Source organism: Leptodactylus fuscus, chromosome 4 (genome assembly GCF_031893055.1).
Source record: "Leptodactylus fuscus isolate aLepFus1 chromosome 4, aLepFus1.hap2, whole genome shotgun sequence".
Classification (NCBI taxonomy): domain Eukaryota; kingdom Metazoa; phylum Chordata; class Amphibia; order Anura; family Leptodactylidae; genus Leptodactylus; species Leptodactylus fuscus.
Window position 1 is genome coordinate 133,725,799 of NC_134268.1, and position 17,648 is coordinate 133,743,446.

Genomic DNA, 17,648 nt, shown 5'->3' on the forward strand with positions numbered 1-17,648 from the left:
GAAATTGAGTCACAAGTCCTACAATCCAGACTGACCCCATTATAGTTAGTAGGGTCCATTTGTATCTGCCACTTATTATTTTTTTTTACTTTACAGAAATGGACCATTTCATGCAAATGTTAAAAACTGTGCTGAACCAGCAACAAGAAACTGTCCTTAGCTATAGGGGGTGCAGAAGTATCAGTTGCTACAAGGCCCTGGATCCAAAATGTGCTCTACCACAGAAAATATACCACTATAATAAGTATTTTGCTCTGGGGCCTAGGAGCCTCAGGATATGCCTCTGAATAGGGCACTTTGCTGGGCAGATTTTTTAGCAGTGTGTGGGTTGGATTTATTTAAATCCCATCCACGACTCTGGAACAATTTATTGCAGTGGGTTAGCTACATATTTTACCCTAAGGCCAGGCCTCACGTGGCATTTTTCCTATGGCATTTTACAGTCCCTGCAAAATGGATGGGATTATGAAGATTACCACCCACACATTGCAGGAAAATACACTGTGCGATTTCCAAAACCATCACAGTTTTGGAAAATACAGCATGTCAATTATACCTACGGAAATGCCTCTTTGTTTCCCTATAGGTATAATTGAAGTAGAAAGTCTGCAGAGTTTTGCTGTGAAATGCGGGAAAACCTGCAATGCATTGCATAGCCTAAGGCAGAGGCTTCCCATTGCATAAATGCAGTGTTTTTCCTGTTGCCGAAATGCAACTGAAAAAAATGCTGCATTTTACATTACTGACAAAGTGAGTGAGTTTCTGATTAATCCCATCCACACATTGCGGGGGGAAAAATACTGCAGGAAAACTGCGTTTTTTAAAAATGCAGCATGTGATTTCTACTTATGTGGGTTGCTGAAGGCAAAATTGAAAAATGCATCAGAAAAGCAGTGAAAAACACAATTAGTTTCTGCTGTATTTTTTTCCATAGTTTTTTTTTTTTTTTTAGCTGCATTTCGGCAACATATGGCCTTAACCTAAAGAAAATTTACACCTGTACATTTCAGGGAACAGTTTTTTTGGGGACAAATTAACTATATTATGTGTATGAATCTCCCATAACAGATCATATTGAAGGAAACAAGGATTGGGTTTGTTGAACTGCAAAATCAGATCCCATTATTCTCAAGTAAGGCTCTGTTCCCACGGAGTAACGCGCCGCTCATTCTGACACATAAACACGTGTCAGAGTGAGCGCTGTAAAACAGAATCCCATTGACTTCAATGGGTGCCGTCTTACGCGCGCTACACATTGAAATCAATGAGAGGCTTTTTAACCCATTGATTTCAATGTGTAGCGCGCATAAGACGGCACCCATTGAAGTCAGTGGAATTCTGTTTTACAGCGCTCACTCTGACACGTGTTTACATGTCAGAATGAGTGGCGTGTTACTCCGTGGGAATGGAGCCTAAGATCTGCCCCTAATAGCGTTACCTGACAGCGACTTATTCCTATCTCCCTATTCAAAACACATGCATGCTCAGATGAGCATGTGTTTGGGATGGTCGGGAGTAATAGCTGTTGTTCATTTGACAACTATTAAGGCTCGTTCACACAGTTTTTTGGCGGCGGATTTTGACGCGGAATCCACCTCAAAATTTGCTGCCAAAACCAGCTCCCATTGACTTCAATGAGAGCCGCTCGCTTCTTTTTTCCACTACTAGCTAGACTATTTCTGCCACGCATTCCGCAGCGCGAGACTCCGCTCCCGATTGGAGCAGAATGCTGCGATGGAATGCTGGTTCACTGTACTGGCATCCTGTTGCGGCTAGCTGCACGGAACGTTCACACTTTGTAATGTTGTACAAGCAAGAATCAGAGCCAGTACAGGAAGCACATATTCTCCATATGATTTCAAAGTACAGTATGCCAACTTTGTTCAGAAATGTTTGAGCAACACAGACTCTTTTATAATCACTTCCTTAATTGTCCTGATCATGTTCTGTTCATTGTGCACATAACCTCAGTTATTGGCAACATCCTCCATAAAGGTGATGTAAATACTGGTGAAAGCCGCATTTATCTAAGCTTTATTGATTGCCAGAGTAGCCAGAGGGAAGGAGGCAAGCGAGCCAAACCAGTAGGTTAAGCATGTATTTTGTAAGCCATAGTTTCGAAGCATTTTATTTAACCCTGACAAGAACCCCTATGTGTAACAATATTCTTAGGTGCTGTGTGAGGCCCTATTCAGGTCCATAACCATTTTGCAGATGAAAAACAGACCTTTTTGTAGCGGAATTTTGAGTCTGCAAACGTCTGGGGTTTTTTTTTGTTTGTTTGTTTTTTAACTAGTTCAGTAGTTTTTGTCCATTATTGATCTGAAACCCATTTTTAAACAATTTGAAACAGTTTTCGATGCATTAGGTCATCGATGGTATACCTTTCTTATCTTTGATTTTCCCATAGACATCAATAGGTGTATTTGATCTGGAAAATGGACCAAAGTAGTGCAAGTATCCTTATTTCATTCCACGGACCTTACCTCACATTCACATGACCTACTTTCACCAGTGAAACTTGCTCTGTGTGTGTTCAGGATTTCCAGGCCTGAACATCATGCCGGAAGAGGAACTTCTGCCATTATTGTTATCTATGATTTCATTCTGAAAAAATTTAGGTTCATCTTCCAGATACTGTACTGAGCCTGGCTGCCCCTGCTTTTACTCCTCCTGAAACTTGTGGCTCTGGCAGAGGAGGTGGAGCACTGGCTGAATGAGGGGGACTGGGAGGGGGCAGAGGCCACCTGGGTATGTGGACAACTGGCAGTTGCAGTGTTCTCCCTAAATGCTGCTGCAAACTGGGTTTACAGCTTATGGCAAGCAGGGAAGAATTCCCTTATTTTGCCTTTATAGCAAGGGTCTAAGAGCCCTGCCATCTGGTACTCATCCCTCTGCTTGGTGGTAATTATATGCTTGTCATGGTGTAAGCAGCTGATCATACAGACTGCCATGCTAGGCAACATATGCGCGGACCCAGGGGCCTGCTATGGTTGGTGTTCTTGTCCAGTGTGGTCTTTATCATCATCATCATGTTCATCATCATATTCATGTTCTACTTGAAACAGATAAGTGTGAGCTGTATATCAGCACGCCAGGACCCATATTTTATGTCTACAAGAAACTTGCACACCTCCCTCTTGCCAACGATTAAAAACCATTCCTACCTTGAATGGTTCCATAGTAGTAGTGATCAGAGTAAGAGAGTGGCTGTATTTTTCCATAAGAACCTGCCACACAAAATGATTGGCTCACTCTGCAACCCTGAGGCCAAGTACCTCTTTCTCATATGCGAGATTTATGGGGGTTTGTAGACTCTCTGGGTTACATGCTGGGACGAGGCTGTCAGTAACTTTCTGCATTCCCTATTAATGAGGCTTATAAGCCTTAGAATCAGAAAAGGCTAGTAGCGCACTATGGAAGAAGCACTCCAGAGTGTACTCTGGGGTCACAGACTTATTAACACCCTCTGTCTTTATCCTGCCTATAGTGATGTTCCAGGAACTGAGGGACTTGCCTGGTTCGCAATGGTGTTACAGTAGAGTTTTATTAGTAACTTTATTAAAAGCTATGATTTATTAATTTAATTTCTTTTTTTGACCATCATTACATTTATGAAATCATCAGAGAAAAAATTTATTTCTGTGAATCCTTCAGTATCAAATTTAATTACTGACCTGCCCACAAAATCAGGAAGCTGAGGCTCATAATTTTCAGGCGGTGGGGTCCATATTACAGTAATTTCATAGTTGCCTCAGAAATTGTTCAGGGGTGCCTCCTTTTGGTTCGCCCTTCACTGGATGATGAGGTGGGGGATGAAGAAAAATAGAGGAATAGGGCATCTTCTTCTCCCACTCTGGCTATATCAATGTCAGATCCCTGGCTTTATATATGGAACCTTAATTGAAAATGTGGGGTGTTTGTTATGCTGTTATGCTTTAACATGTTTGTATATATGTATTTATGTATGTGTTGTGTGTGTATGTATTTATGTATGTGTTTTGTGTGTGTATATGTACATATATATATATATATATATACAGTATACAGTCCTATGAAAAAGTTTGGGCACCCCTCTTAATCTTAATCATTTTTAGTTCTAAATATTTTGGTGTTTGCAGCAGCCATTTCATTTTGATATATCTAATAACTGATGGACACAGTAATATTTCAGGATTGAAATGAGGTTTATTGTACTAACAGAGAATGTGCAATATGCATTAAACCAAAATTTGACCAGTGCAAAAGTATGGGCACCTCAATAGAAAAGTGACATTAATATTTAGTAGATCCTCCTTTTGCAAAGATAACAGCCTCTAGTCGCTTCCTGTAGCTTTTAATCAGTTCCTGGATCCTGGATGAAGGGATTTTGGACAAACAATTCAAGTTCAGTTTAGTTAGATGGTCGCCGAGCATGGACAGCCCGCTTCAAATCATCCCACAGCTGTTCAATGATATTCAGGTCTGGGGACTGGGATGGCCATTCCAGAACATTGTAATTGTTCCTCTGCATGAATGCCTGAGTCGATTTGGAGCGGTGTTTGGACATTGTATTGCTGAAATCTCCATCCCCGGCGTAACTTCAACTTCGTCACTGATTCTTGAACATTATTCTCAAGAATCTGCTGATACTGAGTGGAATCCATGCGACCCTCAACTTTAACAAGATTCCCGGTGCCGGCATTGGCCACACAGCCCCAAAGCATGATGGAACCTCCACCAAATTTTACAGTGGGTAGCAAGTGTTTTTCTTGGAATGCTGTTTCTTTTTGGACGCCATGCATAACGCCTTTTTTTATAACCAAACAACTCAATCTTTGTTTCCAAAATGAAGTTGGCTTCTCCAAATGTGCTTTTGCATCCCTCAGGCAACTCTATTTGTGGCGTACGTGCAGAAACGGCTTCTTTCTCATCACTCTCCCATACAGCTTCTCCTTGTGCAAAGTGCGCTGTATTGCTGACCGATGCACAGTGACACCATCTGCAGCAAGATGATGCTGCAGCTCTTTGGAAGTGGTCTGTGGATTGTCCTTAACTGTTCTCACCATTCTTCTTCTCTGCCTTTCTGATATTTTTCTTGGCCTGCCACTTCTGGGCTTAACAAGAACTGTCCCTGTGGTCTTCCATTTTCTTACTATGTTCCTCACAGTGGAAACTGACAGGTTAAATCTCTGAGACAACGTTTTGTATCCTTCCCCTGAACAACTATGTTGAACAATCTTTGTTTTCAGATCATTTGAGAGCGGGCTGTCCATGCTCGGCGACCATCAAACTTAACTGAACTTGAATTGTTTTGTAGAAAGAAATGGTCCAAAATACCTTCATCCAGGATCCAGGAACTGATTAAAAGCTACAGGAAGCGACTAGAGGCCGTTATCTTTGCAAAAGGAGGATGTACTAAATATTAATGTCACTTTTCTGTTGAGGTGCCCATACTTTTGCACCGGTCAAATTTTGGTTTAATGCATATTGTGCATTTTCTGTTAGTACAATAAACCTCATTACAATCCTGAAATATTACTGTGTCCATCAGTTATTAGATATATCAAACTGAAATGGCTGTTGCAAACACCAAAATATTTAGAACTAAAAATGATTAAGATTAATAGGGGTGCCCAAACTTTTTCATAGGACTGTGTGTATATATATATATATATATATATATATATATATATATATATATACATATATATATTTGACCAGAAAAAAGAGAATAGAAGAGAACAATGTTAAATTTACATATACACTCAGTAGCCAAAAGTCACGGGAAGGCATGTCCCAGTGCTGGATATGACGCTCAAACAGTGTGACGCGATGTGGCCGATGGCGCTAGTGTCCCCAGGATATGTGAGCAGTCTGATGCAGACAGGTGTCTCATGACACATGGCAGCACGTTGCAATTTAAGTGACTTTGAATGTGGCTTGATAATCGGTGCAAGATACATGGGGAATAGCATTCTGGAGATTACCTGGGAATTTGGGTTTCCACGTTGCTTTACTAGTATACAGAAGCAACAGTGCTTTACCAGTATCAACCTGGATTGTATTTTGGAAAATCTAATTGTCTTAAATAAAAGGGGTTTTCCAAGCAAAAGAAACTGATGATCTGTCACCAAGGATAGGCCTTCAGTTTCAAATTTGACCATGCCTCAGCCAATCAGCTGATAACTTTGGTTGCAGTGCTGTTATTATATTTTGCAGAGTGCTGAAAACGGACAACTCCATTCTCTGTGTTGCGGCAGTTAGTGATTACTTCAGATTCATTTCAATAGGAGTTAAATTTGAATAATTAATAACTGCCACTACACAGTGGATGGAGCTTTCTGCTTCTAGCTCTGTATACTGTTTAGTAATAGCCCCACAACTACCAATATCAACTAATTGATCATGGTACTGTTTGTCACACCCCCAAATATCTGATATTGGTGACCTATCCTCAGCATAGGTCATCAATTACTTTTGCCTAGTCAACACCTTTAACACATTTGGCTAATCTGACCAGCGGTATAATAAACTGAAAAATTACAATACTGATATTTATTTTTTTTCTTCACAGTGTTCCACATATCGCACAAAGTGACTTCTGTGGTACCAGAGAGCTGTCTTCTGATTGTACTTGGCCTGCTCCTGGGTGGCATAGTATGGGCTGCTGATCACGCTGCCTCATTCACCTTAACACCAACAGTATTTTTCTTTTACTTATTGCCTCCTATTGTATTGGACGCTGGATACTTCATGCCAAATAGGCTGTTCTTTGGAAATCTGGGTACCATTCTTCTGTATGCAGTAATTGGAACAGTTTGGAATGCTGCCACAACTGGTCTTTCGCTCTATGGAGTTTACCTAACTGGAATAATGGGTAAGGCTTACTTTATGAATTATATTGCAGAAAAAAAACCTTTGTAGAAATAATGTCATTTTAATACAACTTTAAATGTTTTACAAAATAATATAAGTATTTAAAAAAAGAAAAAAGAAAATATGTTTCACGTTCCACTGTACAAGAGCCATTTCTCAGTATTGTAGCTCTGCTGGTATGGAAATGAATTGGAGCAGAGCTGCAGTACTCCAGCATAACTGCTATATAGGATACGTCATCAATATGCATAATGGGCAATGGGTGATGGACTCACTGTGTTATCAGACTGGATTGACTTAGGGCCCTTATAAATGTATTGTATAAAAAGACTCCTCAGTATCCATCCTTTAACCCCCATTCAGAGATTTGAATTTCACTGTGAGGAGTCTACCATGTTGCATCCCTCTAAGGTGGTTCTAGTGTTTGTAGCAGCTGACCAGACAGGTCAGGCATTGTGTTACAGCACCCCACATAATCAGGCAAAACACATTATGTGAATCAGACTAAAATCAGAGTAGACTTAATACATGTACAGACCAAAAACAGAAAGGAGTCTTGGACCCCTGAACAGGAAAGAAAACCAAGATAGCCTTGTCTCAAAAAGAAATAGAAAGCAGGACATTAGGACAGGTAGCAAAGTACATATATAAAGGAAGGTCCATAGGCCACAGGTAACAGAGGTATAAACGTAACAAAAGCCTGAAGGCCACAGGTATAACTGCTCACAGCAGAAGGCCACAGGTATCAGAGATACTATCATAATGGAAGTCCAGTGTCCACCAGTCAAATAAACATAACAGAAACATGTATGTGTCCAGGCTTTCACACATGTCAGACAAAAGGTCATGTGTCCAAACATGGCAAACAGAAGGCTACATTCACACAGTAGCATAGATGCAAACATGGCAACAAGACAAACCTGTCCACACAGGAATACTAAACAGAAAGACACTGTAGCCAGTAGAGGCCAGAGATCAAACTTGTACAGTATAATGGACAGACCAAAAATGAATATGTGCAGAAATGACAAATGCATTCACACAAACAGGGATACATGACAAATGCATCCACAAAATGACAGACATCACTCAAAACAGACAGAAGCATAACTTATAAATCATGAAGAAGAAAGCTGCAGCATTGCAAAGCCAGGCTGTGACTATAGAAGCAGACTTTTATACAGACAGGGATGGCCATAAGAAGGGTTAGTAGATAAGCACACTCCTTCTTAAAGGAACGGGAGCCTTCAGAGGTAACCAAGTGGCCAAGTCCTCAGGGAATGGTAGTAGGTCAATACGCACAGAGCACTGGGGTTGAAGCATGAAAGTGTCCAGGTATATTTAATAAAAATGAGAAGGTTTGTGAACTAAACTAAGTGGAATTGTAAAATACATGTTAATTCTAAATGTATATGAAATGGCTGAATGACATTTGTTTGTTATATGTCATAGAAAGAAAAGACTGTCTCTCTTTTTGCACATGATACCAAGCTATGTATTACGGAGTGGTTTATAGAGTATGTGTACAGCTTAAAAATAGATTTGGACATAATGATTTTTTTTCAGGCTGACTACAAAAAATGATCTCAAGTTCAGAGTGACCTACACTTCAGCAATCCATTTTAAGTACACATAGAAGATGTAAAAGTGTATTTTTTTTTTCTAAATATAATTTCAGTAGCCTCTGTATTTTTCTTGTTTCATATGAATTTATATGTCTGTGAATCAAATGTTTTACTGTTTCTTTTACAGGAGACCTTCACATTGGTGTGTTGGAGTTTCTTCTTTTCGGAAGTCTTATTGCTGCTGTTGACCCAGTTGCTGTCCTTGCTGTATTTGAAGAAGTCCATGTCAATGATGTCTTATTTATCATTGTTTTTGGTGAATCTCTCCTGAATGATGCAGTTACAGTGGTAAATATGTGTTTATTGTTTAATAACATATTATAGAAATGTAATAGTTATATATTATTACTACACTTAATTTATATATCAGGAGTAGAGATGACGAGTATATTCGATTGAATACCTCTGCCGCATAGTTCTTGGTATCAAAAAGTGCCAGGGAAGGTGGAGGGGCAGTAAAAATTCAATGCCCCTTTCACCTTCCCTGGCGCTTTTTTACACCAAGAACTATGTGGCGGAGGTATTCGATCGAATATACTCGCTCATCTCTAATCAGGAGCAGAGCTGTAACACAACAGAGAGCAGCTCAGGTAAAAAGACGGTTCTGTTTCCTAATGCTCTCACTCAGCTTCTGGAATTTAGTAGCAATCGGCAAGAGAGGCAAATGTGTGTAACGCTTTATGTCTAAGGGGTAATCTGTGCACTTAATATACACTATGTATATCTTTAATATTTCTGTATGTGTATATTGTGTGCACTTGTGTTTATTGTATATATGATGTGTGTTTAATGGGAGTGTGTATGTATGTATCATGTGGCATTGCTATATTCAGATGTGTACCTGCTTACCTTTCCTCTAGGCTTGAACTATCTGGAGATAAGTGGCACAAGATGACCAGCTTTCAAAAATACTTTTTGCATTACCCTTTTGGATTTTAAGTAATGTAAACGTTTTTTTCAAAGCTCCTTATCTTCTACCAATCATCTTTGGATATCATGAGCCAAGAGGAAAGGTAAGAATAGACACATCTGTGTGTAGTACAGTAGTAGAATGCATATGTGTGTTATAGCATCATAATGTATGTATACAATATAATACCACTATATATGTGTGTGCTATAGCAGTCCAGTGTCCTGGGCTGTAAACCTTCTTCAACCCCTCCATTGTCTATCAAGAGTAGAGAGGCTAGAATGGGGAGAGTTAACAGCTAAGGGATCAAACATTTCATAAGTGGATGAACCCACGGACACTTGACTTCATTGACGTATTAGTAAGTCAATTTTTTTTCATGCTAGCTTTATGATTTCCAACATAGTTCCAGAATTCCTGACTGAGTTCCATTTTTTCAAAACTCACATTTGTCTCTTTATGTGGTAATAACTTTGGAACTCTCCAAAAGGATTTTGAGACTGTCTTTATGTGACATACTGCACTTCGTATTAGTTGTAAATTTTGGTCTGTATGTTTTCTGTTTCTCAAAAATGGGAAATTTTTGTCACAATGTGGACAAATCTGCAATTTTAAAAGTTTGAAAGTATCTGCTTTTCATACAAATAGTCATACCACCCAAATGAATTTGTTAGTAGTAAATATACCATATATCTGCTTTATGTTGGTATCAAAGTTTAAACATTGTTTAATTTTTTTTCAGACAGGATTAGAAGTTAAACAGCTTTTTTCCAAATTTTCAGAAACATTTCCAGAACTCATTTTTCAAGGGACTAATTCAGATCCATTAATTCAGAAGGGTCTTTTCAAAAATGCCTCCTTAAATAACAGTGGGAAGTTTAGTAACCTTTAAGTGTTTCACAGGAATTAAAACAAAATTGAGGAGAAATTTACACATTTCAATTTCTTTCAATAATACATTAATGTAGCCCTAGACTATATTTACTCATTCACAAGGGGTTAAAGGAGAAGACGTATGTTACAGTTTGTTATGCAACTTCATTCGTCTACCAAAATACCCCACATCTGAATATACGCAGATGTATGGACACACAAAAAAATGCAGAAGGGAAAACGGTTAAATGAGTTTTTGGAGGTCAGATTTTCCTGTGATCAGTTTCATGCACCCTGTTGTAATGACAAGCCCCAGAGTTGCTAAAACAGTGGACACCTCAAACTAGGAAACTTAAGGAACTTATCAAGCGCTTTAGTGAGCATTTTGATCCTACAAGTTTTTCACAGAATTTATTAGAGAAAATGATGAATTACTTTTTTTCTCTGAAAAATAGCCCCACATTTTTCATATTCACATATTGTCTGAACATGGCAATACTCTGTATGTGCTTGTAGACAGTTCACAGTACACAGGCACATGGCAGGACTCTAGATGGAAAGAGGGTTAATATACTTACTAGGCAACTTAATTTATTGTTCCTTGTCTAGTTGTTTTGGATGGGCACAGAAGGAAGAGAGAACCATTAGGCTTTTGAAGGGCAAAATAATTTTAAGGTGCCATGAGCCAGGTGGAATTTATACAGCAACACCATTGATCTTTAGTAAAAAACAATGTATATTCAGCTCACCCCTTAATCATGAACGCCTGATCCTGGGCCGCACGGATGTGGATGGACCTTGTTCCACTTGTAAAGCCAGCAAAAAGTAAAGAATATCCAGCGTCTCCAGAAGGTAAAAATTAACTTTTATTTCCGCATTAAAAAAATATAAGCATCACAGGTAAGTACACCCAGCGTACAGAGATTGTTTAAGCTACGCGTTTCAGAACCTTGCTGGTTCCTTCATCATGGCCATGATGGCCATGATGAAGGAACCAGCAAGGTTCTGAAACGCGTAGCTTAAACAATCTCTGTACGCTGGATGTACTTACCTGTGATGCTTATATTTTTTTAATGCGGAAATAAAAGTTAATTTTTACCTTCTGGAGACGCTGGATATTCTTTACTTTTTATTGATCTTTAGTATTGTTATCCATGAGGCTATAAATGCATATTCAACAATTCCTTAAAACCAAGTTAAGTGTGTTTAAGTTATTTCTTCATGATGTTTTAGAAATTTATTGTCCCAATCCTATTTTAAGTGTCCCCACCAGGGGCAACATCAGGTCCAACTCTGCTATGAGCTGCATCATAAGAATTTATTTTGGATCCAGCATCTATTTGCAGTGGTTGTGTGAACGGGATGCTCTGTTTTCCAATATACCAGATTTTCTAGAAGTGACAATAGGCAGTTTCACCAGATATGGGCCATCAAACCTTGGGTTGAGGCTTCTAAAATGCCATCTCTGAGCCACCCAATTTTCTGGCTGCAAATCATGTGATGTTTTATATAAAAAAAAAAATATTGGATCTGGAATAGAAGAATATACAATGGCTTGCGAAGGTATTCAGTCCCTCATACTGTTGTGAGATGGTGAAACAGTCACATTTGCCTGAACCAGGAAGATGTAACTATATATGGGAATAATAATTTATGGTTTCAAACAGTTGGAACATTTAACCTGAAGAAAAGGCGGCAGCAGCCATTTTGATGAGAGACTTGGTTGTAGTTTATGCAGACTGAGGGAACTGACACTATTCACATAGAGCATCTTTCTTCTGGGACCACCCAACTACTGTGGAAAGCAGCTGCACTTGTCTGTATTGGATCCTGTTGAGAGAGGAAAGATTTGAGATATAGCTTAGGAGCCGTGTCAAATCCAGTTGTAGAGAGGTGATTATCATCTTTGGTACTGAACTTTGCCAAGAGGAGCCCCCTCATTCAGTCACAATGACCAGCTGCCCATCTAAATAAAACTTGGGTCGGTAAGTGTGCACAGCAAACTCTCTGGGACTGATATCAGGCGTGTAAGTCAGTATAGTTAGGGCTGTTTGTCATATGCCGCAATATAATGTTTTAGGAACATGACAGCTGTGGGACATTGGGATAAATCCTCCACCTGTGATACCAGCTCAGCAACAAACTTGTCCATTTGTTCTTTGGCACTATTATTTGTAGTTTGGGGATACTATGAATAGTTTAGAAGATTGTAAGCTGCTGTGCTACACCACAAGCGCGCCCGTGGGACGCACCCCACATATTTGTTTCAATGGATTAATAGGTATATGGCGGCCAGCCTATCCGAGCACACCTATAAGTAAAGTTACCTTGCATATCCATAGCACAGGGGTCTTGGCTCATAGCTGTGTATATGTAGTTTTGCATTATTTGAGGTGTTAGTATCTTTTACCTTTGGTTTCAGTAAAGTTTAGTTTTGGTTAAACTGTGTTGGAGTTGCTTCCCTCTTTTGTGACTTATACTCTGATACTCCTAAATAAAATCCAGTGCAATCAATTGCCTTAAATAGTTACAGGGGTTATTCAGGATAAACTAAGAATTAACCCCTAAACTAATCCCCCCGCCTTAATTCTAATTTACTTCAATTTAAAAAATATATATATATTTACCCATATCCCTGGGACGGTCATATGACCGCTTCCGAAATGGAAAGTCACTATAACTCTTTCCCACCACTCCCACATTCCCATCAATAATTACCAAGCATTCCTGTGTCAGGGAATGGCTCCTTCCCTCTTCCTTTCTGCTAGTAGTGGGTGGAATAGGGAGGTGGAGCTAATAATGGGACATAACACATGTAAACAAATGCAGAAACAGCAACCAGAGACACCCAGAAATCACTCCAAACACTGCTAAAGGTACATGGGTGTACTTTTTAACCAATTACTAGCACACCTTTCTAAAAAAAAAAAGATTTTCTGCCTAGAAAACCCCTATAATAGAGTTTAGCTATGTATAATCCATCATCCAAAAATGGAAAAAAAGTATTCTACAACTGCAAACCTACCAAGACATGGCCGTCCACCTAATCTCAGAGAGACATCCAAGAGGCCCATGGTCACTCTGGAAGAGCTGCAGAAATCCACAGCTCAGGTGGGAGAATTATCCACAGGACAATCTGGCCTTTCTGGAAGAGTAGAAGTGCCATTTTCCACAACTTTGAAGTTTTACACAAGTGATATAGTGGACACAACAAATATGTGGAAGAAGGTGCTCTGGCCAGATGAGACCAAAACTCTTTACTTTTACTTTTTGGCCTAAATGCAAAGCACCATGTAGAGCAGAAAAGTAACACTGCTCATCACCCTGAACACATCATCCCCAATGTGAAACATGGTGGTGGCAGCATTATGCTGTGGGGATGCTTTTCTTCAGCAGGGACTGGGAAGCTGGCATGAGCTGATGGGAAGATGGATGGATCTAAATACAGGGCAATCTTGGAAGAAAACTTGTTGGAAGCTGCAAAAGACTTGAAACTGGGAAGGAGATTCACCTTCCAGCAAGACAATGACCATGACCCTAAACATACAGCCAGAGCTACAGTGGAATGGTTTAGATCGAATATTCATTTGTTAGAACGGACCAGTCAAGGTCCAGACCTAAATCCCATTGAGCATCAGTGGCAAGACATGAAAATTGCTGTTCATAAACGCTCTCCATCCATTCTGGATGAGCTTCAGCTATTTTGCAAAGAAAAATGGGCAAAAATCTCAATCTCTAGATGCGCAAAGCTGGTAGAGACATACCCCAAAAGACTTGCAGTTGTAATTGCAGCAAAAGGTGGCTCTACAAAGTATTGCTATAGGGGGCTGAATACTTTTGCACGTCACATTCTTCAGATTTTTATTTGATTTAAAATTTTGAAAACCATGTATCATTTTCTTTCCATTTCACAATTTTGTGCTACTTTGTGTTGGTCTGTCACTTACAGCCACAAACTTAAATGTATTTTATTGAGATTTTAAGGTTAAAAATGTGAAATAGTTCAAGGTGTATGAATACTTTTGCAAGGCACTGTACATCAATTTTATGTATTTTATATAACCTGGTCTGTAAGATAAAGATCATGCATTATACAGGGACATTGTGTTTTTCATCCTAACTACAGTGCAGTAACAACATTGGTGCCACTGTGCTGTTAACACTGTTCCAGTTGGAGGTGGCAATGACTGATCTAGAGGGATATAGCAAAGAAGCTCTTCCACTGTGTTGCTTCTCTGATCCAGGCTCATACATTGTAAAAGTACATGGCAGCCTTACACCTATGAAACGAGGAGGGTGGTGGAGGTAGATGTGTGAAAGCGATGGCTTGTCCTGGTGAAGATGGTGTCGGTAAGTAGTTCAGAGAGAAGGATCCAGATGAGTTAGATGAGCCCTGCATGGTGTTGGAACTGGGCTTGCAAAATCGAGGAGGAACTAGAAGGTGGCCTTGCTACATTTCTGGATTGTGGCCACTGCTGCACAAAACATTGATCCTTTGGGCTGTAAAAGCTATGTATTGCCCTTGTCCATAATTGCTGCTCCATTGCTGTCTCAACAGTGGTGTGTACCTATTCCCAGACTAATGTATCCAAGGAAAGGCCCAGGTTCTCTGAAACATGGCAATATTAAGTAGAGACAGCTTTCCTAAAGAAATAATGGTGGCTAGGTATCCTTAATTAAGGGTGAGGATGCTATCAATTGATGAAAGTGGAATCCATTAAGTTGTATGGCAGTGATTGCACCACCAGTATCTTGGCTAGGTGTGAGTTAAGTTGGACAACTTCTGGATTACTGGGCACATATTGCCATCTACTGGCCACACATTCCCTTATGGATGACTGACTTTGGCTTAAAAGAGGAGGAGTTCAAAAACAGTTCAATGTACAAAAACAATGTTTTAAACGTTTGACTTTTAGGCTCCATATCTCACCATCCACTACAGCTTCTAACATGACACCACCATCAGTTTATACACAATCATCATGGCTATCTCATACATAAATTTAACTTGCAATTAGTTAGAATATTAGTTAGATTAGTACTGCAGATTTTTATCATGTAACTGCATTATTACTGTTTTGCTCCTAAAAATCTAAATAAATTTTTTTATTTTTATGTCAGACGTTATGTCGGCCCTCTCTTATGCATAGTACTCAAACGTTTGAAGTAACTCATCTTGTATGATACTCCCATACATATAGCTCAGCATTGAGACCAGCATTGATCCTGGTCAAGTATGCAACACCTTTGAACTTTCTGATATCGATGGTTTAGTAGTATACTCTGCAGGATACATGTATTGCAGTCTATACAGGCTGTTAGCATGCTCAATCAAGCGAAGTCACTGCTGTGTGACACTTCTGTGAAGATAGAACACGTCCGCTGCCAGAAGTGACGGTTTGCATGGAATGACGTGTTTCTGGTTTAGTGGAACTAAACCAGAAGTAATGGTAAAATGAAAGGAAAAAGTTATAGGCTATAAGACGTATATATGTTACTGTTACTTTGATAAATGTGGGTAGTATTCATAACAACCGGATAGTATACATAATAACCAATAAAGGTTAATGTAATAAATATTTTATATTTTAAAGAAGCAATCAAATTAACATGTTATTATGAATAATATCCAGCACGGATTCCGCCTGAAGAAACCAACAGGATTCAATGGGAGGCGGAAAATCCACGTTGCGGTTTTTGATGTGGTTTTGGCATAAACCATGTCGAAAAACGCTATGCTTTCACTGTGCTGGAGGAAAAAACCCAAAACTAAAAATGCCTCAAAAACCGCTTCAAAAAAATGCATCATGTCAAAAAACGCTTCCTAATTCCTGAAGCGGATTTTTTCCTGACCAAAATCCTCGACCACCCTAACAACGTGTGACCTAGCCCTAAGGGTGGCCCCACCAGTTATTAAGTTTTGGGGGTAATTACTTATTCACATCCCTGTAGTTTTTCATGATTTTTTTCCCTTTAATAATTAAGTAATTCATTTAAAAACTGCATTTTATGTTTACTTGTGTTATGTTTGTCTAATAATTAAATCTTGTTTGGTGATCTGAAACATTTAAGTGTGACAAACATCCAGAAGAGCAAGATATCGTGAGCAAATACTTTGTTACACCGCTGTGTATTTGTGTAATGTGAGCGTGTGTATAATAAGTATGTGGGCACATATAAAACATATACGAGCGTGTAATGTGTATGTATGTGTATATTTTTAGTATCATATAAAGTTTATTGAAATGTTTTGCAAATATCATTTACTTATAAAAGAGCTTTGCGAAGAGAATAGAAACAAAGTGCCATTACACATGATGGCAATGATTCAAGAAGGAAGTTGGTCTCACATTTGAAGCCGTTGTGAATAGTGAGATGGAGCATGAAAGTCAAAAGTTCAAAATATTGTTACCCTTTTGATTGAGGCTGAGGGAAAAAGTTGGAGCTTTAAATCTGACTAGCAGCATTGTTGTAGGCCTTATATTCTGTGGTCGGCATGGAGCTCACACCAGGCACGCCTAAGCTGCGCGCATGTGGCCCTATGTAAGTGTATATTTACTTGTGTTTATAATGTGTATACCAGTGTTTAATATTTGTATATCATAAAGCAGCACTATGAAAATATATATACATATATATAGCATACTATATGTAGGTTCAGTATATTGGTATTATTGTGTGTAGTTTCATGCTATAGATGTTACCTTACCTTATACGGGAATTGTTTTAAATAATGGAAAATTTGGGTGATGGGTGGAATATCAGTAAAACATTATCACATAAATCCATCATATGATTAAAAAGTAAATGTACAAGTAAATGTAACATTGCCTTTCAAAATACTGACTTTAACTACATGTTTCATTTTAGGTGCTATATAATGTGTTCGATTCCTTTGTTGCTATTGGTGGTGCAAATGTAACTGGTGTGGATTGTGTCAAAGGTGTTGGTACGTACTACGTTCATATAATTTTTTCCATTTTATTTCTCTTGTATAGCGCCAACAAATTCCACTAAATACAGACTTTGTCAGTCACAGTCCCAAACAGATACTTTTATTTTAAAAAAGTAAGAAAAAGAAAAGGTGGTACTACTGACATCTATCTGAAATAATAGTCTGTGAAAAATGCACTTGCAATAGTAGAAATAGCAATAGAAGAACAGCATATATCCATAAAAACCCTTAAAGGTGGTGCTCTATATCCCTTATATAGACATGTAAATAAAGAAAAAATAGAGAAGATGAATGGGGGGCACCATTTTTATAAAATACAGTCCTTTATTCTATCTGAGTTAAAATCAAGAAGCAAGGGAGAGAGTTTTGCACAGTGGTAATGCCCGTTTTGCGCTGTGTTTGCACTTTTTCAAGCCTTAACTATTTA

General features: G+C 38.9%; 1 protein-coding gene across 1 annotated transcript in view; it reads left to right on the forward strand.

Annotated features, from left to right (window-relative positions):
* SLC9A3 (solute carrier family 9 member A3) overlaps positions 1-17,648 on the forward strand; it is a 67,282-nt gene that overhangs the window by 11,171 nt on the left and 38,463 nt on the right. The window contains exons 2-4 of the mRNA XM_075271990.1: positions 6,557-6,859; positions 8,611-8,771; positions 17,137-17,215. Coding sequence (XP_075128091.1) covers positions 6,557-6,859; positions 8,611-8,771; positions 17,137-17,215 — 543 coding nt within the window. The remainder of the gene's footprint in view (positions 1-6,556; positions 6,860-8,610; positions 8,772-17,136; positions 17,216-17,648) is intronic.